Source organism: Anthonomus grandis, chromosome 15 (genome assembly GCF_022605725.1).
Source record: "Anthonomus grandis grandis chromosome 15, icAntGran1.3, whole genome shotgun sequence".
In the NCBI taxonomy this organism is placed as follows: domain Eukaryota; kingdom Metazoa; phylum Arthropoda; class Insecta; order Coleoptera; family Curculionidae; genus Anthonomus; species Anthonomus grandis.
Genome location: NC_065560.1, coordinates 3,606,785 through 3,633,600, shown reverse-complemented (window position 1 = coordinate 3,633,600; position 26,816 = coordinate 3,606,785). Strand labels below are relative to the sequence as shown.

The 26,816-nt window shown below is 32.6% G+C and overlaps 1 protein-coding gene across 1 annotated transcript; it reads left to right on the top strand.

Annotated features, from left to right (window-relative positions):
- Nucleotides 1-5,374: 5,374 nt before the first annotated feature.
- On the top strand, nt 5,375-24,743 carry LOC126745084 (probable serine/threonine-protein kinase nek3). Its single transcript, XM_050452777.1, has 15 exons — nt 5,375-5,665; nt 13,277-13,890; nt 13,948-14,295; nt 14,347-14,584; nt 14,636-14,854; nt 14,909-14,998; nt 15,057-15,470; nt 15,524-15,671; nt 16,023-16,184; nt 16,238-16,550; nt 16,604-16,674; nt 16,995-17,200; nt 17,258-17,391; nt 17,448-17,624; nt 24,282-24,743. Exons 1-15 carry the CDS (start codon nt 5,608-5,610, stop codon nt 24,453-24,455), a joined length of 3,366 nt encoding a protein of 1,121 aa, XP_050308734.1. The 5' UTR covers nt 5,375-5,607; the 3' UTR covers nt 24,456-24,743.
- The last annotated feature ends 2,073 nt before the right edge of the window (nt 24,744-26,816 follow it).

Genomic DNA, 26,816 nt, shown 5'->3' with positions numbered 1-26,816 from the left:
CGCTGCTTTCAGATCCCCTTGTCTTTATGCATCTATGCGTGTGATGTCACGTGCAAAGCAGCAGAACAGCTAAGTGTAAACATGCTGAGGCTTTCCAATCACTTCCAGGAGCAATTAGAGATCTCTCAGATGCTCAAGGATATCTCATTTAAGCTTCGTTTGATGCAGAGACATTTTACTGCGGCCAGATTTCTGGTGGTCAACAGGAAAATGATTATGTCTCTTACGTTTAGTGTGGTGACGTATTTCTTTGCGATCCAGCAAATGTACACTTGTAAACAACCGGTAGTTTCTTCCACGAAAATATTTAATAGCTGAAGGTTCTTTAATAGTCAATTAAAGTTTCTGTATAACTGTCTAATAAATCAATTAATGCTGTTGAAGGTTTTTATTCTTGCCGAAGAAATTTGCCCAGACTAGAGCTGAAATCAGGTGATGAAAAATTAATAAATAAATGAATTTCTTTAAGATGTATTAAGAGATTTCAGCTCTCTTAGCATGTTTTCATATGTGACCAGCTCAAAAAGTATAGAATTTACTTTTGCATACCGGTCTGGCAAAGGGAGATCTTAAGTGCACTAATACTAGTGTAATTAACTGGTTGGATTGACGTTAATGCATGGATAGTTTTTTAGTTTCTTTACACTTTGAAATATATTAAAACAATAGTCACATGAGTAAATGAATAAATAATAATACTTACAAGATGAATGTTTTTTCCCTTCCAGGCAGTACAAGAAATGCTGGTTTCAACTGCCTGGAATAAACATAAAATTATTTTAACTGGAAAACATTATAGCTTCCAGGATAGTCTAAGTACAATATTGTACTTGGAATTTACAGGATCTATTAGGTCATTGAATATTGGAGAACTAGATACTTAAAGTGCTTGTTCAATTCTTCTGGGAAGTTCAAAATTTCAACTGCCTGGAAGAAACACTAATTTATTTCGACTGAAAAACATTCGCTCAAAGAACGGCAAGTTACAAGTGCCTGGAAACTGGATGTATTTTCCAGAAGTCATTGAAAATTACCGAACCAAATAAAGTCACAGATATATTCATTATTTTTCCTTTGCAGGCAGTACGAGAAACTTCTGGTTTCAACTGCCTGGAATAAACATAAAATTAATTTAACTGGAAACCATTATAGCTTCCAGGATAGTCTAAGTACAATAATGTACTTGGAAACTAAATGTATTTTACAGGATCTATTAGCTCATTGAATATTGGAGAACTAAATACTTAAAGTGATTGTTCAATTATTCTTTTAGGAAGTTCAAAATTTCAACTGCCTGGAAGAAACACTAATTTATTTCGACTGAAAAACATTCGCTCAAAGAACGGCAAGTTACAAGTGCCTGGAAACTGGATGTATTTTCCAGAAGTCATTGAAAATTACCGAACCAAATAAAGTCACAGATATATTCATAATTTTTCCCTTCCAGGCAGTACAAGAAACTTCTGGTTTCAACTGCCTGGAATAAACATAAAATTAATTTAACTGGAAACCATTATAGCTTCCAGGATATTCTAAGTACAATAATGTACTTGGAAACTAAATGTATTTTACAGGATCTATTAGGTCATTGAATATTGGAGAACTAGATACTTAAAGTGATTGTTCAATTCTTCTAGGAAGTTCAAAATTTCAACTGCCTGGAAGAAACACTAATTTATTTCGACTGGAAAACATTCACTCAAAGAACGGCAAGTTACAAGTGCCTGGAAACTGTATGTATTTTCCAGAAGTCATTGAAAATTACCGAACCAAATAAAGTCACAGATATATTCATTATGTTTCCCTTCCAGGCAGTACAAGAAACTTCTGGTTTCAACTGCCTGGAATAAACATAAAATTACTTAAACTGGAAAACATTATAGCTTCCAGGATAGCATAAGCACAATAATGTAGTTGGGAACTAGATGCATTTTACAGGATCTATTAGGTCATTGAATATTGGAGAACTAGATACTTAAAGTGATTGTTCAATTCTTCTAGGAAGTTCAAAATTTCAACTGCCTGGAAGAAACAGTAATTTATTATTTATTTTGACTGAAAAACATTTACTCTAAGAACGGCAAGTAACAAGTGCCTGGAAACTGGATTAATTTTTCCAGAAGTCATTGAACATTACCGAACCAAATAAAGTCACATGTAGTCCAGATATATTCATTCTTTACCTCTTCCAGGCAGTACAAGAACTTCTGGTTTCAACTGCCTGGAATAGATACAAAATTACTTTATATGGGAAAACATTAATTCCAAGTATAGCAGGTTATAGAGGGTGTCCCAAAATTACATCGCAATATTTTACCAGCCGCATCTTTGTCTAAAAATAAGACAAAAACTTCATATACAGGAATCTTGAAAAGTGAATCGTTTTGATGTTACAGAGTGTTTTATAATTCCTATTGAAGATGGTTTTTTTGTTAATATTTTCGAAACGCCTGGTCGTTATTTTTCAAAATTTTTATCGTGTACTACTGTTATTGTTAAAAAAACGATTCACTTTTCAAGATTCTTGTATATGAAGTTTTTGTCTTATTTTTAGACAAAGATGCGGCTGGTAAAATATTGCGATGTAGTTTCGGGACACCCTGTATAAGTACCTAAAAACTGGATGTGTTTTTCAGGATCTGTCAGGTCAAAAACCTTTAAAAGTCCCTCCTTGCGCTAATAGGAATCCTTTAAAAATCCCTCTTAAGGTATAATTTTAATATTTACGAGACGAGTGATTTTTTTTTTAAATCGATTAGGCTGTTAAATCAACAAAAGTGCCTGAAATAAGAGATTGTGTTCTCAGAAAATATGAAAATGTATTTCCAATTTCTGGACGATATAAAAAAGATGGTCTTTTGACTATGCATTTATTTGCTTAGAAGAGCATGTTTATTAGATTTGTATTAATAATTTTACAAGGCTTAAGTTTTTTTTTTAAACTTCTTTATAGCTTATTATTACATAAAGTATTCAACGTAACATTTCTTGTTTAACCCTAAGCACCTAGGTAACCTAATACCTAGGTGTGCTTTTATATTTAAAAATACATTTTCATTCGAATACTTAGCTAAGATACAGCAAAAAAAATATGTATAAATATTCCATTTTATACACTCACAAGTGATAAAAAAACACCTTCATATATACAAAAAAAAAACAATTTTTCAATCCTAAATCTAGACAACATCCATATTATAAAAAATAATAATAAGTAAATAAATAGATATTGGTTATAAAATGAAAATATTTACCATAAAACCATTTTCCTAAATTAATTTAATATGCATGATTGGAACTTTTTTTATTTATAAAGATATATTTTTGCCCTTATTATTCATTATTTTTTGTTTGTTTTTTATTATTTTAGTTTCTCTTGGCAACAAGTTGTAGAATTTGGGTCCCAAGCAGTCTATAAGCATTAAGTTTATGCTTCTCATGTTTAATGGAAGGCACAAGCAATTAAGAGCATTACTTCTGGCGAATTTTGAATGACTGGCAATTTTTCTAGATATATCAGAGCTATGAACAAATGAACACACATGCTGAATATACAGACACTGTTTAGTGTGATGCATTTTATTTTTTTTATAAATGACTCTTAAGACATAATTTTGTATTACATTTAAAATTCAACATTGCAATGTACTTTTGTAGGTACCGCTCTATACTGTAATGCAGTATGTTATTAGAGTATGTTCTGCCCATTTGAGGTGTTGATCAATTATGACTCTTAAATATTTAGTTTTCTTCTATTTGAATTGGTCAAAGAAAAGCCTATTGAATTAATTTTGTCCATATTCAAAGTTAATTTTTAAGTATACAACCAGTTTTTTACATGCTTAAATCCATCACACAAAGCCTCTGCCATATTTTGCCATTAAAGATTAAAGCACTATCATCAGCAAATGATACTATTTAACCTGACAACCATATTTTTAGAAGGGAATTTAGGCATATCCTAAACAATATAGGTATTATCTATTTAAAGGACCTGCTCTCTCTTTTCCAAATAACTTTTAAATAGTTTTAGTGCTATACCTTCTATAGATTTATATCGTATCAAAGGCCTTTGCCAGATCAATGAAAACTGCAATACTTTTTTTACCAGTATTTAAATTTTTTGTTATTTTTGAAGTTAATTTATATACTGCATGTAATGTATTCAGGCCCTCTGTAATTTTTTATAAGGCTTATTAGGCGGTAATTCTCAATCTAATTAGTTAAACCTTTTTTTATGTATTGGAGTTATCACAGATTCTTTAAAGTAAGCTGATATTTGGCCACTAAATTTATAATATGGCTTAAAGGAGTTAAAATGAATTTATTTGTTAATTTGATTATATTAGTGGAAATTTGGTCTAAACCTGGTGATGAATTATTTTTTAAAATAGCTATGTGTTTTGATTTACTGGAGGAAGAATTTGAAGACTGAATTATTTGGGAAATTTGAAATTCGTTCTGAGGAGTTTTTATTTTATTTATTAAGACAATAGTCAAACGGGCAAAAGAATCCACTGAAGATTTTGGCTGTTTCATGTCACATGTAGTCCAGATAAATTCATTATTTTTCCCTTCCAGGCAGTACAAGAAACTTCTGGTTTAAACTGCCTGGAATTACTTTAACTGCGAAAATATTAATTCCAAGTATAGCAGTGCCTAAAAACCGGATGCGTTTTCCCGGATCTGTCGGGTCAAAAAAAGTGTGCTGGTAAAAAACCTTTAAAAGTCCTTCCGTGTGCTAATACGAATCCCTCTTAAGTTGAAATTTTTTGTGTATTTTAAAATCAACAACAACTGCAACAATAGTGCTTAAAATAAAACTTTACCGAAAATATGAAAACTTATTTCGAATTCCTGGACGATATAAAAAAGATGTTCACGGCCTATGTCTTTTGACTATGAATTTATGTTAATGCATTTATTTGCTTAATCTTACAAGTTTAAACTTCTTTATAATTTGGCATTTATTAAGACAATAGTCCACTGAATATAAGAGATTTAGAGGCTGTTTTCTGAATTTACGAGCTTACTTTTGTATACCGGTCTGGCCCAACAAGGTCATGAGTGCGCAAATTAGCAAGACTTTGTTGTATTGAGGAAAGTGGAAGAATATTCACCTTAATTCAACTGCAACGAAGAAACTTCATCAGTAGCAATGACAAAAGAGAAACCTATTTTTTTTTTCTAAATTAAACAGCCAATTTTCAAAAACCATTCATCCATGTTATTCGACTTTGTTCTATTTTAATCTTATAACGTGTATAATACGTCTCTCCCCACTGAATTTATTAGGCAGTCCTCGGGTTCTTTCGCACTTCTTGAGCGACTATAACCTTTTGCTTCAGTACGATCGCGACTCGAGCAAGACAGTACTTACTGGTACCGTTACGCGTTCCATTCAACCTTGTACGTTGTGCATTTTTCGGAGTGAAAGTAAAAATTAATTCGGCTTAATATTATTGGTTTCACGTAACATATAACGTTATAAAGTTTTTTTTTTTTTTTTTAATTTGGGTTGTCATAAAACCACAATGTGTGCCAGTGTACAGGGTGCGTGCGATATCCGTCGCGTTTTTTAAACATTCGGATCCGAAATGCGCGAAAATGGCCGTTTATTTGCATACTTTGACCTTTCTCGTTACCTTCTGCAGCTTTGGTGAAGGTGTGTATACACTTCAGTCTTTATGTAACAATAGGATATTTTTAAAATAGAAAAAAACGAGCTGAGTCATATAACATATTAGGAGTGAATGTTGTAAAACTCACACGCACCTCTCTGTATCATTTTTTTTACTGTTTCCGGACCAGTATATAGGAATTGTATCAGAAAAAATATAAGGGATGTTGTTGTATGGGTCAACGATACAAGGGCATATTAAAAAAAAGGGAGAAAGAGAACAAGCTTTGCTCCAATACTATGCATTTTTCGCAACGATTTACTCATAAAATCAAATGCAGAGTTAACAGTATTACGTCAATTATGGGAGGTAACAGGGATGACATTTCAAAACTCACTAAAAAAGGTTTGGGTCTCGTTAAATCACAAAATTCCTATTTTCTTTTGTTACTCGACCATGTATGATGAACGTTTGATATTGCTTAATCAAATACCTGAATTCGCTCTGAATTCTTTCGTAAAGTCAAAATGTCAAATCGAAAAATTGAAAATTTTTCTTCAAAATTGTATTAGCCTCACTGTAATTTTAGGATCCAGTATACTTAAAATTTACTGTTTTGTATACGATTTTTAGTTTTGTTAATTCTCATCTAATCACTCCTATTATGCACAATAACTAAATATGAGGCAAACAAATTAATACATATTACGTTCAGTGTGCTTTTTTGATAAGTAAAACTTGTGTCTTTTACACGCATAAGATATAGACAGCTAGATGGTTTTCAATGTAAAAGTTTATTTAAAAAAATATACGTCCACTTTTTCATAATTACTTTTTATCAAAATTGTTAGTACTAAATATGTAAATAGGGTTTTCGTAAGTTATTATAATAATATATATATATATATATATATAAATTAAAAAAAAAACAATAATAAAGGACATTGAATGTGGCAGCCAAAATCCTTGTTAATAATAACCACCATGCTGGATCAGGGCTTTGTGGTGCAATCCCACATAGCAGTAGATACAGGCATACTCGCTGGGGAAGCATGCCACTGTCTTCCAGGCCGAAGTATTCGCTGTATTAAAATGCAGACAGAAAATCCTAAGCTGCGGACACCGCAATACAGTCGTATCAATATGCTCGGACAGCAGAGCTGCCATTAAGGCTATCACGGCCGCAAAGGTAAGCTCCAAGCTTGTACTAGAGTGCATAAAAGTCCTGAAAAAACTGGTGCAGGTTCGCTGCAGGGTCCAGCTCTTCTGGATACCTGGCCACGCAGGCCATGCAGGTAATGAGGAAGCGGACTCTCTTGCCAAACTGGGATCCGCGAATGTGCCAATGGGGCCGGAACCCATAGTTGGTACCGCCAAAAGCGTTGCGGTCGCGTCAATAAAGGGTCTGCTGGACAAGTGGACCCACCGAAGATGGACTGAGTCCCCTATAGGTGGGCCCTCTGCCTGTCTCACCAAAAATCTACTACGCCTAAAAAGGCGCGAAATTTAGTGACAGGTCTTTTAACCGGTCACTGGCACTTAAGAAGCCATCTCCATACTATCTCGGTATTGCGGACAACCCGGAATGCCGATGGTGCTGTGAGGAGGATGAAACCGTTGACCATGTAGTCGGGGAGTGCCCAGCACTCACGCGCGCCAGGTTCAAATACTTGGGTAACACTTTCAGTGTACCGAGTGACTTTAAGTCCTTCAGACCAAAGAGCCTTATCAGTTTCTCTAAGGCCGTTGAGCTCTGGTAACCCCCGGTGAGGCATGACGGGTCCATCAGGAGACCTATATGCACAACTGCCTTGGCAGTCCACTGTTTCGTCAATTCAATTCAGATCATATAAAAACCACCAAATAAAAATAAATCTCAATACCCAAAAAAATACACATATGTAATTTGAACCACCTATTCTTTCATCACTTATTATAAACAGCCCTGTACCTAAATCTTATTATTAAATTAAATATTCTCTTGCAATCAACTATCCTGAATTTCTAACTATATAAAACTAAACCCAAAAATCACAAATAATAACATTTTAAAGCCGGACCTGTGCAACTTTTCACGCTTGGGTGTTCACGCTAGTACGTGGGCGTCTGTAGTCAAATTTTACGAATTAAATATAGAAATTAAAAAAAAAATTCGAAACATTTATCTATTTAATGGAATGATTAAATATCGCTTAGAATATTACTTTATGACCCTTTCCACATAAAATTTAGATTTAAACATGACAATACAAGCAACACCGGCACACGGGCTATATTCGCGGCACATCAAAGATTCTAATTGATCTCTGAACTGGACTTTATAAATTATTGCATTAGAGTCATTCCAAAAAGGTGGTGACATGTGTTGGTGATTTATTGGACAAAAATGAAACTTGTAAGGCAATTCTATTGAGCGTATTTAACTTGTATACAAGATATAACATAAGTTATATCAAGCATATCATAATTATTATAATAATACCACAAAAAAATAATACAGACAATAGGTGGGTTTATACATAAGTGTAAACCGGAAAGTGGCGTTAATGCTTGTGGTAATCAGTTCCTTTTTAAAAACAATATTCATTAAATCATGATTAATTAATTCAAGAAAACTGAGAAATTCAACAGAAATTGGTTAATTGCTATTTAGAACATTACAATTTTAATGCAGCATTATTCCTCATAATACTTACATGCCCAAGGTATAAAAATAAAAAAAAGCATTTTATTAGAATTTAATAATTAATCTCCTAGAAAATACATCCAGTTTCTAGAGACTTGTATTCATAAAGTTAATATTGTCCAGTCAAAGTAATTTAGCAGTGAAAGTTTTTAGTCAAAATAATTCAGTGTGTCTTCCAGGAAGTTGGAATCTTGAACTTCCCAAAATAATGAAACAATCACTTTCAGTATTTAGTTCTTCAATTTTCAGTGACTTAATAGATCTTGGAAATTAGATCCAGTTTGCAGGAACTTGTACCTTTACTATCCTGGAAGTTAATATTTTACAATTAAAGTAATTTTCTGTCTATTCCAGGCAGTTGAAACTAGACGCTTTTGTACCGCCTCAAAGGGAAAAATAAAAAACAATCTGGATGTGACTGTAACTGGTTCTCTACTGTTTAATGACTTGATAGCTCCTGGAAGATAAATTCAGTTTCTAGGACCTAGTAACCCGCTGTTCTTTGAATTAATGTTTTTCTGTTAAAATAATTTAGTGCCCAAAAGAATTAACTTTAAGTATCTGGTTCTCCAATATTCAATGACTTAATAGGCCCTAGAAAATTATGCCAGTAATGTTCCTGAGGGTTTATTTCTAGAATCTTTGTTGTATACCGGTCGGACTAACGAAGCTCTTGCGTGCACAACTTCAAACATTATCTTACTTAATACGAAAAATGCAACTTTTGATCACTTTGGTGCTAGCTTCTTCCCTTTATACTATAATCCATAAAATCTCAATGTCAATTGTTATAGGAGAAAACAGCAAGGGTTGGGTCTTATTAAATCACATAAACTGCCCATTTTATTTTATTAATTCGACCACGGATGACGAAGATTTGATGTTGCTCAACCAAATACCCTCGCTCTGAATCTTTGCGCTAAATCAATGTCAAATTTATAAATTGTTGCAGCATCTCCGGTATATTAACACGTCAAGTACACATTCGTAATATAAGAGTCATTTTTTATTTCCCGAAATTAAAATCATAGAATGTCGATGTACCATGGGTGAGGCGACCCATACTTACCATGGTATTTAACTTATATATAAGACGAATATAATTAATATCATAATTAATTAATTTAATAAAACTATTTGCTGTTTTAAAATGTATGCCCTATTGATAATTGATAGTATATATTTAGTTAAGTTTTATAATATTTTTCTCTTGAATTAAGGTTCTATGGATAACTAAGGTTAAGTAGAGCAGGGTAGATAAACCTGTTTGTAAAGGTTTCCTACATCTGGATTTCGCCTCTTATCACAATAGTACAATTATGTTTCGGATATAATTATTTGGAAATCTAACCTAAATTGTGAAAATAAAGTCTTTATTATTATTATTATTATTATTATTATTATAAAAAATAGATAAGTTAAAGAATTCCTACGAGATTTGGAAATTTTAATAAAATTCAAGTGCCTTATCAGTATAATCTTAGGCGCTCTGGATCAGTTCCTAGAAAGTTAATTATTTGTATTTATATTTTATTAAACTTTTTATAGAACTGGAAATTTGCCATTTAAGGATAAAAAAACTTTATTTCTTTTAATTTAGTATATTTGATTAATATTATATATAGTAGTACACATTCTATCACAAAATTTCTATGGGTCATTAAAGTTAGTAATAAAAAAACATCCCTTTAGGAGATACTTCCTTAAAGTTTAGCTTTTTATTCTAAAACACCCTCTAAATATATAATTTCTTGTCTTGTTTCTATTGCTATTTATTTTTAATATAATATTTTATGTGTTGGAATATAGTTTACAATTTTCCAAATTTTACAGAGAACGTCATAGTCCAGGCGTTTTATTTAAAAAAAAAAGAATCTAGAAAAGAAAGCATTTTGACTTAATAAGGAAAAGGGGACAATCTTATCTTATACACCGGGACTATCGAAATTAGTCCAAGTGCTTTATTAAAAATATTCTCCAAACTTTTGACTTAAAGTTGATGTCATACACGCCTGGACTACATGTTTATATTTTGCTCGGATGATTTCATTGAAAAATTCAATTCATTCAAAACACAATTAGTTATTTCTTTAATAATATTTAATAGTTATGTACCACTTAAGCATTCTAGAAAGACTATTTATTGAGACACATGCTTCGGAAAATACTCTGTAAACCAAGAAAGATATGCTAAATATCTTTTTGAAGATAGAGGGAGATTTTTGAGGACTCCATAGCATTTAACTATGCTGTGCTTGGATACAGTGAGGATCTGTTTAAGAAGAGCCACGTGTGGTCCGTGGTACAGTATCCAGAAACATAAAAAGACTTAAGATAATTAAGAAAATACAACAGAAATTGGATTAGTGAATTTTACAATTTTAATGCGTATACCACCTAATTAACCCTTTTAATTTCATCAAATCTTTTTAATTTCAGGCAATTAATGCCATTTTCTATATCTGCTAAGCATATGGAAATAAGTTTTAATGCCTTCTATCAGTTTTTCAGTCACAGTTACTTTTATTATTCTTTACTTATTTCCGAGCTTTAGCGTAATTTTTTAGAGCTAAGATTATTGGCATTTTTTATATCTGCTGGGCATTAGAAATTCATTTTTATATTTTTATAAAACTAACTGGAGAAGTAACCCCTAATGCCTGAAAATTGGGGAAAAAAATTAAAAATGACTTCCAATATCTAGAATCAAATAGCAAAATTGCTTAAAAAGACTTGCATTTGTATTCCAAATTGTCTTTAAATAGGTTGCAAAAAATCTATAGGTTATTTTAATTATCCGAAACAAAATTGAAATTCAGTCCAAATCTTTAAAATACCTTTATCAGAAATTGTTGTAAATCCTAGAAAAAAATCGCCTAAATGCTAGAAATAAGTTCAAAAATAACTTCGAAAGCATGGAGCATATAAGAAATCAAGATAAAGACATGAAGGAATTATAAAATACCTTCAAATATCTACAAGAAAATTTTAAAAAGTCTGCAAATAATAGGAAAAATCCTAAAATAACTTTAAATGCCTGGAATAAAATTGAAAAACAATTTAAATGCCTTGAACAGGTAACAAATGATAATGTAAATGCATCCATATAGTGAGTGCGTCTGAGTGGAAAATCTTTAATATCTTCTCTAATCTTTCACCGATTTTCATGCAAGTTACCTCTGATAAAAGAACTTTTAATTTGGAACAAAAAATGTAGATATGAAATTTTTGAAAAACTAGAAAATTTCAGAGTAAAAAGGCAATATTTTAAATGCATCCAAATAGTGAGTGCGTCTGAGTAGAAAATCTTTAATATCTTCCCTATTCTTTCACCGATTTTCATGGAAGTTACCTACAGAACACTACTTACAGAATTAATGGGTTTTTTACACATGTTAATACGTACCTGCATTAATTAATTAATCAATAAGAATTTTTAACCAGAAGAATGAAATTTTGCGTCTATTCTAGGCAGTTGAAACCAGAGCTCTTTGTAATGCCTGGAAAAAACACAAAATTTAAGTATTTCGTTTTCAAATGCACCTGGTGTCGTTGGAGTGAATGTCAAATCCTTCAGATACCGGTGGACCTTTGATCTATGATACCAGGCAAGTTTTCTTCTTCAGCAGAAGCTTAAGGTCTTTAGAGAAACTAATAGAGATATTCTTAATGAATGGAATTGGATATTGAGATATTTGATGAGTAAAGTGGATTTATTTTTAATCGATACTCTACATTCAATTAATATTTGCTCGTCTCATTAAAATAAATGAATCATCGCTAAGAAAAGCAATTAATGTTCTTCGTTCTACGGTATTAAATTCGCTTCTTATTTCGGTATAATTATGGATTTATACGACATTAAGTTGAGACCAGTATAAAGCCGACCCAACCCAACTAAAGCAAACCGGATCTCGGTGTTTGGCATTGAAACATATTTTTATAAGACAAACTTGTATGTTAGGCAGTTGAACTGTATTTACCCAAAAACGATTTTTTTTGCGTTACAAGACCATTTTATATGAATGTCGTTTCTTTTGAAGTTTCTAACGACGCATCCTGAATTAGGAAACTCAGAAACTCGAGTGAGCGGATGAAAAATAAAACATGGTTTTCCTTGTCGTCAAATATTCAAAGTATAAACTTTCACTTAATAAGCAACAATTAATGAATTAGGCATGGAGGTTGTTAATATTGTACGTACTTTTCAAAATTTCAATACGAGCTTCAAGAAATCATGATTTTGCTATATTACCTGAAGACCGACCATGTCAAAGGCCTTAATCAAATCAATGAACACCGCTATTGCCATTTTTAACAGATTCAAAAGTTCACCATAATATCACCATAATATTTTTATTACTTTTGATACCCGAAGGAAAACTTACCATCACAAAATAAATTCAAGGATTGATCAATGTTGAATTGGAAGTAAAAGTTTTGTAAGAATTAATGAATTAGGCAAAGAGGTTGGTTTAATATGGTACGTATTTTTCAAAATTTTGATACGAACTTGAGGGAATCATAGTTTTCCTATATTACCTGAAGACCGACCATGTCAAAGGCCTTAATCAAGTCAATGAACACCGCTATTGCCATTTTTAGTAGATTCAAAAGTTCTGATGATGTTTTCGAATATACTCAAGTGTTTCCTGAATCCCTGTTATCACCATAATATCTTTATTACTTTTGATACCTGAAGGAAGACTTAACATCACAAAATAAATTCAAGGATTGAATTAGAAGTAATATGCTCCAAAGTAAAGAGACAATAAACCGGAGATCTTCAAAATTCAAGCAAGAGTCATAATTTCTAATATAAACAGTATTGTCCTTTGCTATTCACTTGAGGTCCTGATGCAAATACTTAGAATATAGAAGATCCATTAAAAGGGGAGAGAAGCAAATGATATTTGCTACAAGTCATAGTTCCTCATTATTTAGAATTAATATATTAATTTTCTTCTAGGACAGAAGTACTTTCCATCAGACCCCGATAACTTCTATGCCGATCAACAGAAAACCCTAAATCCTCAGTCCCTCTCGTTTCAACAAGGCAATTCATTTTTCCCCGGAGGCTACTTTTCGACGAAAGACTTAGAAACGTCAGATTTACCGTCGCATTTGCAACAAACTTTACCCCAGTACCAACAACAGTCTTTTCTACAAGAAGGACGGTTCCGACCGAGTGTCCCTGGTCCTTTTAAATTATCTGACGAGTACGTGAAACCGTCTACGTATAAACCTCATTACGCACCTTTGGTACACCAGCAGCAGGATTATTATCCGAAGCCTATTAAAGCCAATAACAATGCCCAAAGTAATAAATTAGATTCGAGCATAGTGCTTTCAAATCATCATAAGAGTACTTGGGCAAAAGATGGCCACACTAATCAAGTGGATACACATTTTACTAAGAGAGAGAGTGCCGAGAATGTTGATAACCAAAGAAGAGGAAGGGACCAAGACTTTGAAGAAAAAAATGACGATAGCAAACTAGGAGAGTCCACTCAAAGTGAGGACAATGACGTAGACGAAGATTTAGAAGAAGAATATGATGAGTACGAAGATAATCCCGAAGAGGTAAGTTAAGCGGCTATGACGATAGTTGATACTGAATAAATTGTTATCATTTCTTAGGATTACGAGGAAGAAGATGAGGAAGAGAACAACAACGAGACCTATGAAGTTCTTACAATGCGAACGACGAAAACGAGTAAAGACGACAATTTCGATGAGTTCGTTGACGTGGATTCGCTGGATACCACCACACAAGAACCGTCAACATCGAACAGACTGGGCTCCCCTCCAGTAGCACCACCTCAGAAACAATCAGAAGATGAACAACATTTTCCACAGCTAGTTGTATCGGTGGTAACCAGTAAAACTATCGTCAATAACACCATTATCTCTCCCGAAAGAACCGTTGCTTCTACCACGGAGTCTACACATGAAAACTCTACAGACTCTTGGATCGTTATAGCATCAGTAAGTTTCAGTTGAAGTGTGGAGTGCCATTTCAATTTTTTGCGTTAATAGGTTCAGACCAGTAGAAGTATTTCTGGAGCGCATTTCATTCCGTCCTCAGAAGTGAATCAAAGTGTAGAGAAAAAGTTGCTGAATGAAGTCAATACTGAAAAACCTTTAGAATATGACGATAATAATAACAGACTGACTACGCCAATGAGTCCAGTGCAAAAAGTGAAGACATCAACGGAGAGCCTCATTGATAAGTTGGACAGGGTCCAGTCTGATTTGTCTAGTGGATTACTCTCAGGTAAGTTAAGATGGTGCTAATTTTTTTTGTCTAATTCCTCTCAATGTTCAGGTGGATATAATAATGATAATATAGCCGTAATCAAGGAAAGCCCTTCAACAATAATGGAAACCACCACGCCACAGACGGTCGTATCCACGAAAAAATATCCGCAAGTTAAAATTAAATCTTTCGATGCCTCTAACAGATTGTCAAATAGGGAGAAGAATAAAACCAGTGGGGCCAAGAAAAAGGGAGTTACATCCACAACTTCTAGACCCACCTTAAAGAGTATGTTTATTGCAGATCATTCAGGATCCTTTGGTTAATTAATGACCTTTTCAGGCAACTTAAATAACATTTTGGAAAAATCGAAACCGGTGGACATAAGTGCTTTTCTACCACCTGGATATAAACCACCTCCAAGCACTTCAGGTGTGAATAAAATCATTGAGACACTTAAGGAGAACTTTAATAATTAAAATTCTTTCAGAACCTACACTGGAAAAAACATCAAATTCGATTTTCTCGAAAGCAAAACCCATTGATGACATAAGCGCTCTTCTACCGCCCGGATACAAACCACTCAAAGAAGAAAACGCCGAAGGCAAGACTAAACTGGATGATATTAGCGCACTATTACCACCTGGATACAAGCCACTCGTCAAAGAAGAAAAAGATATTGTGCCCAAAATCAAGCCTATTACAGATATAAGTTCTTTACTTCCCCCTGGATATAAGCTGCCTCAAACAGATTCATCCGCATCAAAAGGAAAAAGTGAAAGTGATAATAGCTCCGAAATTACCACTGGAAAGTCTGTTGGAGGTCTATTATCAAAAGCGAAACCCGTCGAAGATATTAGTGCTCTATTGCCTCCTGGATACAAAGGATTTAGCAAACCAAAGGGTAAGTTTACATATAAACTTGGTTGAATGTTATGAACAATGAACTGTTTTAAGTTACAACCCAATCGTCGGTACGTCTAGAGACTGTCAGCCAAAGTATACCGGCAGGATTGTTGCCTCCTGGATACAAGCCGAGAGAAAGCAATAAAAATGCCGATGATACTGTTAGTCCAGTTTCGACTACAGCTAGTCCTGAGCTTAGGTAAGGATCCAGGATTAGGAAATTAAACTATTCTTCCAGGCAGCCGAACTAGAAATAGCTACAATCCTTTTTTTTGTGTTTGATGGTTCAAATTAAGTTCCTTAACAAAAGATGCAACATTACTAATTCACTCAACTGCCTGGAAGTAATCAATAAAAACATTCTTTAACTTATATCAAACTGATATCTTAGATAATTTTTTTTGACCCAATATCAATAGCAAACTTTCCAAGAACAGTTCCGAATTAGAAGCATTAAAACATTGGATAATATGCTCAGAGCTCTCCTTTAATTATTTCCAATCAAATGCTCATTGCCTCATAATTCCTTACTAACATCTACTAATTCTAGTGAACCATCATCATCAACAACCTCCAAAGCAGTGAAACTCATATTCCCAAGCAGACCTGGCGGTGGTGCCAGAAAGTCTTCACGTTTGACTACTGCTCGAGCAAACGAAGACATGATGAATAAACCCACTGTACCTACCATACATAAAGGATGGCCCTCGAGGTAGTACGTCTTTTACCAACCTGGAATGTTCTTTACAATGATTTTTTTATTAGGGCCACTACCGAGTTCACTGGCTGGCCAACCCCTTCTACAACACCGATCTCAATCGAGAAGTTACTCGAGGCCGCCAGGGCTGCCGCAAGAAGCACTTCTACTGAAGCAGAGCATATCGAGACAACTTCGACAACTACTACCACTACGACAACTACCACCACTCCTAGACCTACAACTCCCGGTATATGCGATGCGGACTGTGACTTAGAAGGAACGATCAAACTGGTCGGTAGTAAAGCCCAATGGGTACCGGAGCTGCTGGACCGTAATACCAAAGAGTACCAGTTACTTGAGAATAGCGTACGCACAGAGGTAAAGATCGTATGAAAGTCCAGTTAGTTTACTGAAAATTGATGATTTTTTAGCTCGAGAATATTTATAGCAGCTCACCTATACTTAAGCAGTGGTACAAGAAAATACGGATTGATGCATTTAGGTAAGGTCGCAATCATTTTTATTTACTCCTAAGCACGAATGGGAAATACTTCAATTCAATTTGATTTTGCCACTTGTCTTTTTTTTTAATTTGTGTGAATTGGCTAAGTATTTTCGTAGTGTTTTTTTGTTGTTTATTAAAAAAAAAACAACAATCAAAAGGCAATATTAAACAATCTTATGCAAAGAAACGTCGTCGATGCATTGGAAGAGATTGGCTCTGGCAGATAGAAGGAATAGGATTTACTATTCATTTCTTGACCCATTTGAAATGTATGCAGATGCTCAATTTATTAAATTATATTGTTACTGTTTTTGTAGTGAGGGAAGTATCTTGGTAGACTACGTGGTCGAATTTGACCAACTGCCACGAAAAATAAACACCCAAGAGATTAAGAGGTACTTCCACGAAACCTTGGGTAATATTTCGGTGCAAAACAGGGAAGGGAAGTCTTTGAACGAAACCAAGGCTGAAAAGTTCACTTTGGGACAGTTCCAGTTGGATCCTAAATATACGGAGTTTATAGGTGAGTAAATCGCGTTAGTTTTATGATGTTTTTTTTTACAATTCTCTTGCTTTGCAGTCAGACCCAAGTCCGGTTACTATCCAGTCGACGGTGTAAATAACGAAGACGTTTTGCTACCACAATGGGCCATCGCCGTTATAGTGATAGGGTTGGCATCTTTGCTGTTTGTTATTATTTTTGGTGTCACCGTGGTAAGTTATTAATTCGTTTGGATCCAGTGTATTATATGTTATCCATTTTTTTTTAGCTTATAAACAGACATAGAAACTCCAAGAAAAATCCCACTCCGTTGACTGAAGATATGTTAAATGACTTGAACAAAAGCCATATGGGTGGATACGATAACTACAACAGTGACGACTTTTATAATATGGACGATGTCTGGAGTGACCCGCCGCATTTCGAAGAGAAACCTTACAAAAAGGTAATTATTATTGATTGCAACTGTTCCCGTAAGATATCCGGGAAAGAGTTTGACCTGCATTTGAGGCAGCATTAAACGCGATTCAAACCGCTGTAAAATCGATAAGGAGTGCGTATCTGATGCCGATTTCCATTTAAATGGACCGTATACGTTAAGTGTATTTGTATCTCTTTCTTTACTTGGTAAAGAAGGATGAACGATTGTTATATAGTAGCTGAATTCAAGCAAGCTTTAATTATTTAAAGAGTTATTCTAAGTGGATGCAAAAAACAGACTTTACCATTGAAAATATTTGTAAAAATTAGCGTATTATTATGATTTTTGAGAAATCTTTGAAATTTATTGGTAACATCCAGTTTACCATTGAATTACTTGAGCAAAATTACCTGGAAAAAAAACCATGTTAATTGACAAAGCGAAGAAATCACCTACCTGTGATAAACTGTTAAAGACCTTTAACTTTGGTTCTTATACGATTAAAAAGATTTATAACTTTACCTCTAAAGTCAATTCTTTTAAATCTATCAGTATCGAAGGCCCTTAGATAAATCTAGAAAAACAGTAAGTATTTTAAGGTTCTTATAAATACTTTCTATTAGAAAGTTTAGAACCTCGTGCATTCTCAATGCTAGAACCAATCTTAAGTGTAAATTGCGACATTATTTTTAGTAAGAAACTCAACAATTTCTTACTGGCTTATAATTATTATATATCCCCCTTTAAACGCTGGTATTAGTACAGAATTCTCAAAGATTTTTAGGTATGAATCCAATGAAAAAAATAAGGTTAATTATAGGAATTAAATACTTTTTATTACAAATTTATGGAAATTATTGCTGCTGTTAAGCGATCTTCTTCTAACTTGCCTCCAATTGAGCCAAAAAATCTGTTTAAATTATTAGCGATTTTTATATTATTTGTAATAAGATCATTAAAGAATTAATAAAACTTTTTTGATTTTTTACAAGTTGTCTCTTCCAGTTTGCATCATTTTTTATTAAAAAGACTTAGTTTCCAGAGTTTTATAATATATAGTTAAACTGTCCCAATAATATCTTTAATCCTATGAAAAAGTAAACAATAGCTTTATCAGGATCATTCTCGGTTAATATATGCAACCAATTTTAATTTTGGAGTTTTTTTTTTAAAGAATGTTATCTGGCTTTCGAAAATTTCAATGTTACCATTGAATTGCTTGAAAAAAATTACCTAAAAATGAGTTCCTATATATACCGACTTTATTAAAGCCTTTGATAGGTTTAATTAACCTCTCTGGATTTTAGTAGAAGAGCTGTTAAATGACTTGCTTAAAAGTCGATACTAAATCGTGGAAATAGTTGCCTTATGCCTTTTTTAAATTTTGTTATAGCTCTTAAACTTTATTTGCCTTTTTCCTACTTTTTTTACAACAATTTTTGGATACTGTATGAAAATCCTTTTTCAGCAGTTGAGATAATTCTTGAATTCTTCCAGGCATCTGAAGCCAGGAGAAAACTTGATTTCTATGAACTTTTGAGGTTATTTTCTTCACTAAATCTCACTTAATTTAAATTGGCTTCTTTTTTGGTCATATTAGAACTATGGGTTAATGAAATGATGATTTCTTTCAGGCATTGGAACCCTGGAAGAATAATGAAATTTTTCAGGTTAACCAAATATTAAATCGTGAAAATAGTTACTTTACGTCTCTTTTTTTCCAGTTTTATCACTGTTTTAAACAGTATTTTTTATCTTTCTCGGTTTTCTTGTTTAACTTTTTAAATGTTTCGCACTTTATTTAAATTTTTTTTCCTATAATTTTTTATTACAACCATTTTTGGATAATTCTTGAAATTCCTTTTTCAGTAGTTGAGGTAATTCTTGGGTGCTTCCAGGCACCTGAAGCCAGAAGTGCCTGGAAGAAAAACCCAATTTCTTCCAGGCATTGGAACCCTGGAGTTTCTGGAAGAATAAATGAATTTTTAAGACCAGATATACATTAGATTTTAATAATAGTCACTCTACGTCTCCTTTTTTACAGTTTTGTCGCTCTTTTCAAGAATAATTTTTAGGTTTCTCGTTTTTCTTCTTCAGTTTCATTATTGTTAATAAACTGTGTCTATCTTTTTCTTATTAAAATTTTTATTACATAATTTTTTGAATAATACTTTTAAAGCAGCTGGTATTTAATACTTGGGTTCTTCCAGGCAGTTGAAGCCAGAAGTACTTGGAGGGCCTTTAAAAAAATTTGATTTCTATGAATTTTTTTGGGTTATTTTCTTCACTAAATCCCACAGAATTTTAATTGGCTTCTTTTTTAGTCATATTAGAATTATGGGTTAATGAAATTATGACTTCTTTCAGGCATTGGAACCCCGGAAGAATAAAGGAATTTTTGAGGTTAACCAAATATTAAATCATGAAAGTAGTTACTTTACGTCTCTTTTTTTCCAGTTTTATCATTGTTTTAAACAGTATTTGTTACCTTTCTCGGTTTTCTTGTTTAATTTTTTTATTGTTTTCACACTTTACTTATCTTTTTCCTATTAATTTTTTTATTCAACCATTTTTGGATAATACATGAAAATACTTTTAAGGCAGCTGGTATTTAATACTTGGGTTCTTCCAGGCAGTTGAAGCCAGAAGTACTTCAAGGGCCTTTAAGAAAAATTGATTCCTATGAATTCTTGGGGTATTTTTCCTTCAATTCAATAAATTCCGCTTCTATTTATTTTGTCTTTTTTGAATAATGAGTTGATGGAATTTTGGACTTCTTCCAGGCAGTTGAACCCTGGAGTGCCTGGGAAAATAAAAGTATTTTTGAGATTAGATATACTGTATCATAAAAATAGTCAATCTAACTTTATCACTGTTTACAATTTTTTTTCAGATTTCTCGGTTTTCTTCTTTAATTGTGTTATTGTTTTTACACATTATTTATTATTTTTCTTATAAATTAAAATCCTTTTTCAGCAGTTAAGGTAATTCTTGAATTCTTCTAGGCATCTGAAGCCAGGAATGCTTGGAAGAAAAACTTGATTTCTATGAACTTTTGAGGTTATTTTCGTCACTAAATCCCACTTGTAGCTTTAGAAAAATGGGTTTCCCTTTTTTAATCATATTTGAATAATGGATTAAAGGAAATGTGATTTCTGCCAGGCATTGAAACCCTGGAGTACCTCGAAGAATAAAGGAATTTTTGAGGTTAACCATATACTAAATCATGAAAATAGTTACTTTACGTCTCTTTTTTCCCAGTTTTATCACTGTTTTAAACAGTATTTTTGATCTTTCTCGGTTTTCTTGTTTAACTTTTTAAATGTTTCGCACTTTATTTAAATTTTTTTTCCTATAATTTTTTATTACAACCATTTTTGGATAATACATGAAATTCCTTTTTCAGTAGTTGAGGTAATTCTTGGGTGCTTCCAGGCACCTAAAGCCAGAAATGCCTGGAAGAAAAACCCAATTTCTTCCAGGAATTGGAACCCTGGAGTGCCTGGAAGAATAAATGAATTTTTAAGACTAGATATACATTAGATTTTAATAATAGTCACTCTACGTCTCCTTTTTTACAGTTTTGTCGCTCTTTTCAAGAATAATTTTTAGGTTTCTCGTTTTTCTTCTTCAGTTTCATTATTGTTAATAAACTGTGTCTATCTTTTTCTTATTAAAATTTTTATTACATAATTTTTTGAATAATACTTTTAAAGCAGCTGGTATTTAATACTTGGGTTCTTCCAGGCAGTTGAAGCCAGAAGTACTTGGAGGGCCTTTAAAAAAATTTTATTTCTATGAATTTTTTTGGGTTATTTTCTTCACTAAATCCCACAGAATTTTAATTGGCTTCTTTTTTAGTCATATTAGAATTATGGGTTAATGAAATTATGATTTCTTTCAGGCATTGGAACCCTGGAAGAATAAAGGAATTTTTGAGGTTAACCAAATATTAAATCATGAAAATAGTAACTTTACGTCTCTTTTTGTCCAGTTTTACCACTGTTTTAAACAGTATTTGTTACCTTTCTCGGTTTTCTTGTTTAATTTTTTTTTATTGTTTTCACACTTTATTTATCTTTTTCCTATAATTTTTTTATTACAACCTTTTTTGGATAATACATGAAAATACTTTTAAGGCAGCTGGTATTTAATACTTGGGTTCTTCCAGGCAGTTGAAGCCAGAAGTACTTGAAGGGCCTTTAAGAAAAATTGATTCCTATGAATTCTTGGGGTATTTTTCCTTCAATTCAATAAATTCCGCTTCTATTTATTTTGTCTTTTTAGAATTATGAGTTGATGAAATTTTGGATTTCTTCCAGGCAGTTGAGCCCTGGAGTGCCTGGGAAAATAAAAGTATTTTTGAGATTAGATATACTGTATCATAAAAATAGTCAATCTAACTTTATCACTGTTTACAATTTTTTTTCAGATTTCTCGGTTTTCTTCTTTAATTGTGTTATTGTTTTTACACATTATTTATTATTTTTCTTATAAATTAAAATCCTTTTTCAGCAGTTAAGGTAATTCTTGAATTCTTCCAGGCATCTGAAGCCAGGAGTGCCTGGAAGAAAAACTTGTTTTCTATGAACTTTTGAGGTTATTTTCTTCACTAAATCCCACTTAATTTAAATGGGTTTCCTTTTTAGTCATATTTAAATTATGGGTTAATGGAATATTTGATTTCTTTCAGGCATTGAAACCCTGGAGTACCTGATAGAATAAAGGAATTTTTGAGGTTAACCATATACTAAATCATAAAAATAGTTACTTTACGCCCCCCTTTTTCCAGTTTTATTACTGTTTTAAATAGTATTTTTTAGCTTTCTCGGTTTTCTTGGTTAACTTTTTTAATGTTTTCGCACTTTATTTAATAATTTTTTTATTACGATTTTTGGATAATACATGAAATTCCTTTTTTAGTAGTTGAGGTAATTCTTGGGTGCTTCCAGGCACCTAAAGTCAGAAGTGTCTGGAAGAAAAACCTGATTTCTTTCAGGCATCGAAACCCTGGAGTGCCTGGAAAAATAAAATAATTTTTAAGCCTACATATAAATTAGATCACGATAATAATCACTCTACGTCTCCTTTTTTACAGTTTTGTCACTGTTTTCAAGAATAATTTTTAGGTTTCTCGTTTTTCTTCTTCAGTTTCATTATTTTTAAACTTTATCTATCTTTTTCTTAATAAAATTTTTATTACAACATTTTTTGAATAATACGTGAAAATACTTTTAAAGCAGCTGGTATTTAATACTTGGGTTCTTCCAGGCAGTTGAAGCCAGAAGTACTTGGAGGGTCCTTAAGAAAAATTTGATTCCTATGAATTTTTGGGGTATTTTTCCTTGAATAAAATCTGCTTCTATGTATTTTGTCTTTTTTGAATTATGAGTTGATGGAATTTTGGATTTCTTCCAGGCAGTTGAACCCTGGAGTGCCTGGAAAAATAAAAGTATTTTTGAGATTAGATATACTGTATCATAAAAATAGTCAATCTAACTTTATCACTGTTTACAATTTTTTTTCAGATTTCTCGGTTTTCTTCTTTAATTGTGTTATTGTTTTTACACATTATTTATTATTTTTATTATAAATTAAAATCCTTTTTTAGCAGTTAAGGTAATTCTTGAATTCTTCCAGGCATCTGAAGCCAGGAGTGCCTGGAAGAAAAACTTGATTTCTATGAACTTTTGAGGTTATTTTCGTCACTAAATCTCACTTGTGGCTTTGGAAAAATGGGTTTCCTTTTTTTAATCATATTTGAATTATGGATTAAAGGAAATGTTTGATTTCTGCCAGGCATTGAAACCCTGGAGTACCTGGAAGAATAAAGGAATTTTTGAGGTTAACCATATACTAAATCATGAAAATAGTTACTTTACGTCTCTTTTTTCCCAGTTTTATCACTGTTTTAAATAGTATTTTTTAGCTTTCTCGGTTTTCTTGTTTACCTTTCTTAATGTTCTCATACTTTATTTATCTTTTTCCTATTAATTTTTTTATTGCAACCATTTTTTGGATAATACATGAAATTCCTTTTTCAGTAGTTGAGGTAATTCTTGAGTGCTTCCGGGCACCTAAAGCCAGGAGTGCCTGGAAGAAAAACTTGATTCCTATAATTTTTGGGTTCCATTAAATCCCACTTAGTTTAAATGTGTGTTCTTTTTTAATCATTTTTGAATTATGGGTTAATGAAATTTTGGATTTCTTCCAGGCAGTTGAACCCTGGAGTGCCTGGAAGTATAAAACTATTTATGAGATTAGACATAAACTAGATCATGAAAATAGTTACTCTACGCCTCCTTGTTTCCAGTTTTCTCATGTCTTCAAAACTAGGTTTTAGCTTTCTCGGTTTTCTTGTTTAGTCTTATTATTGTTCACCCACTTTATTTAACTTTTTCCTACTTACATTTTTATAACAACGAATGTGTATTTTGTTGAAAAACTTAGAGAGATATGCTTTGGGTGCGCTCCTGTTTCATCTCTATAATAGTGACTTGTATGCCTAGTATATTGAGTATGGCTGATAGTCAGTTTGTGACACCACTATTTTGTGACATCAAAAAGATACCTACTTCCGATGTCTCCAAGGCACAGTAACATTGACATTATAACCTAACAAGCAAATTATTTATTGATTAATATTTGTTAGCAGTATAACACAACTCAAACCCGTTTCAGAGACATAACGGTGGGTCCCTTTACGATAACAGCACGGCAAACCTATACGGTAGCTGGGGATCGCAGCAATGGGACGGACAGCAATGGAATAACCACAAGAACAACTATTACAATGCTGCTAATAGCCATTATAGCGGTCGGTCTGCCTATGCCAGAGGGGATACCGATTTTTAGGATTTTCCAGTAGGATCAATTAAGTTGAAGAGTGAAACCGAGGATGTTTGTTAATAAAGGTAGAATGAGAATAGTCTTTGACTATTAGGGTGGTCGAGCTGAAGACATATTGACCCTTCATCTTATAGAGAGTTTATAGAGATTCGTCTTGTAATTGTGTCAAACATTAATGTTTTAGGTTTTTTTTTTACTTTTTATACCTAAAGATAACCGTGCTATGTAAGTTGTAAAAATGTATAAAGTTTTATGTATTGTAAGGAATTTTAATATAAATTTTACTTTTTATTAGTTGATGCGTTTTTCTTCACATTAAATCTCTATAAAAAGCCTTAGGGAAATCTTTAAAAAAAATGTTAACTGTGATATTTAGAGTAGATTAAGGCTATGTACATTGAACACAAAAATTGACCCAAGCAAATAACCAAATTTGTCCCGCTGTATTTCAAAAATCGAACGCGAATAGGGTAAAAGAGACCTTTACGTTATCGATGCAATTTAATCTTTACGTAAATCTCCAGATTTCATGCGTACACTCCGTTAAGTGGGCTCCCCCCCTAATAAGTTCGTGCTAAAGCGATGAATATTTTAGGAACTTTTAATTATTAACATTCTGACTGGCATTTGCACAGTCTGACTGGAGGATAAATGTTCCATCCAGGGCAGTATTCTATGATCGACAAAATCAAAAGCTTGAGAGAGATCATGGGACACTCCTGCTACCCCATGATAAAGCTGATTATATAAAGGATCTAGACTATGCCAGTGAAATTTGTTAGTCCATTTTTATCCAAAAATAGAATAAAAAAATATTCCAGCTTTTCCTTACATTTAGGTACTTGTTATTCTCGAGGAGGAAAAATAATGCTCTATTGAATTCATAGAGCAGTTTAAGCAACTGACCTGAAATCCAGAGTACGCCAATGAGATTTTACACGCTAGTTGTATACTTACAGGTTTTGGATTTTAGAAAGAAAAGTAGTTGTTGCTGTCAACGTTGAAATCTCATTATTTTCGCCAATGTTGAATGTTCCTTGACGCTCGTTAGATTTTATCTTAAAAATGACGTTGTTAGTCGTTGTTCTTCACTCAGTCTTGCACGTAAATGATAAAAAAGTGAGAAACTTATTTTAACGTTAAAGGTACGTCGCTTTCGCTAACTTTTCGTTTGAATTTTGATATTTTCGCAAACGTTGATTACGTAATTATTCGAGATTTTCGTGGTTACGGAATTATTCGAATTGTACGTAAAAATCACATAGAGAAAAGCAGTTGTCCGTTTAACGTTAAAATTTCGTTGTTGTTTTCGCCAACGTTGATTGTTCCTTGACGTTCATCTAACGTTTTAATTTGAAGAAAAGAAGAAGAAGAAAAAGAATAGTGAGCTGGGATATTATGAACATTTTTCCATGGGTACCCCTTTGGATTTTTCCAGGAAGACTCTTTTGGATATAACTTTTTTCAGGTACATTTTTCAAAAAAGTTTTATGAGACTTTTTTTGTTGTGTTTTAAGCGATTTATCGATTTCCAAAAAAAAAATGCAATTTTTTCCAAAATTTTTTTTTTCAAATTTTTCACCCAAAAATTTTCCAATTTTTCAAAAATCCTTCATAGTTTCCTTATTTTGAGATTTACGACAAAATGTCATTCTTTATGATTTGTTCTATTTTTAATAAGGAATATTGTGATAAAAGAAAATTTTCAAAATTCCCAATAGTTTTCGAGAAAATGGCGGAAAACTGTTAAGAGGTTTTTCTCAATTTTCCGGAAAACTGCTGGACCTAAAAATTATTTTTCTATTGCATCTGATGCGCATTGAAATTCCAAACAACTTTTGTTTAAACAATTTTTTCCTCCAGCCAATAGTTTTCCAGAAAAAAAATAAAAATCGGAATTTTTAACATTTTTCCATGGGTACACCCCTTTGGATTTTTCCAGGAAGACTCTAGTGTATAACTTTTTTCATGTGCATTTTTCAAAAAAGTTTTATGAGACTTTTTTGTTGTTTTTTAAGCGATTAATCGATTTCCAAAAAAACAATTCAAAAATTTCGAAAAATTTTTTTTTCAAAATTTTGACCCAAAAAATTTCCAATTTTTCAAAAATCCCCCATAACTTCCTTATTTTGAGATTTACGACAAAATGTCATTGTTTATAATTTGTTCTATTTTTGAGGAATCCAATGCTGAAAGAAAATTTTCAATATTCCCAATAGTTTTCGAGAAAATGGCGGAAAACTGTTAAAAGGTTTTTCTCAATTTTCCGGAAAACTGTTGGACCTAAAAATTATTTTTCTATTGCATCTGATGCGCATTAAAATTCCAAACAACTTTTGTTTAAACAATTTTTCTCTCCAACCAATA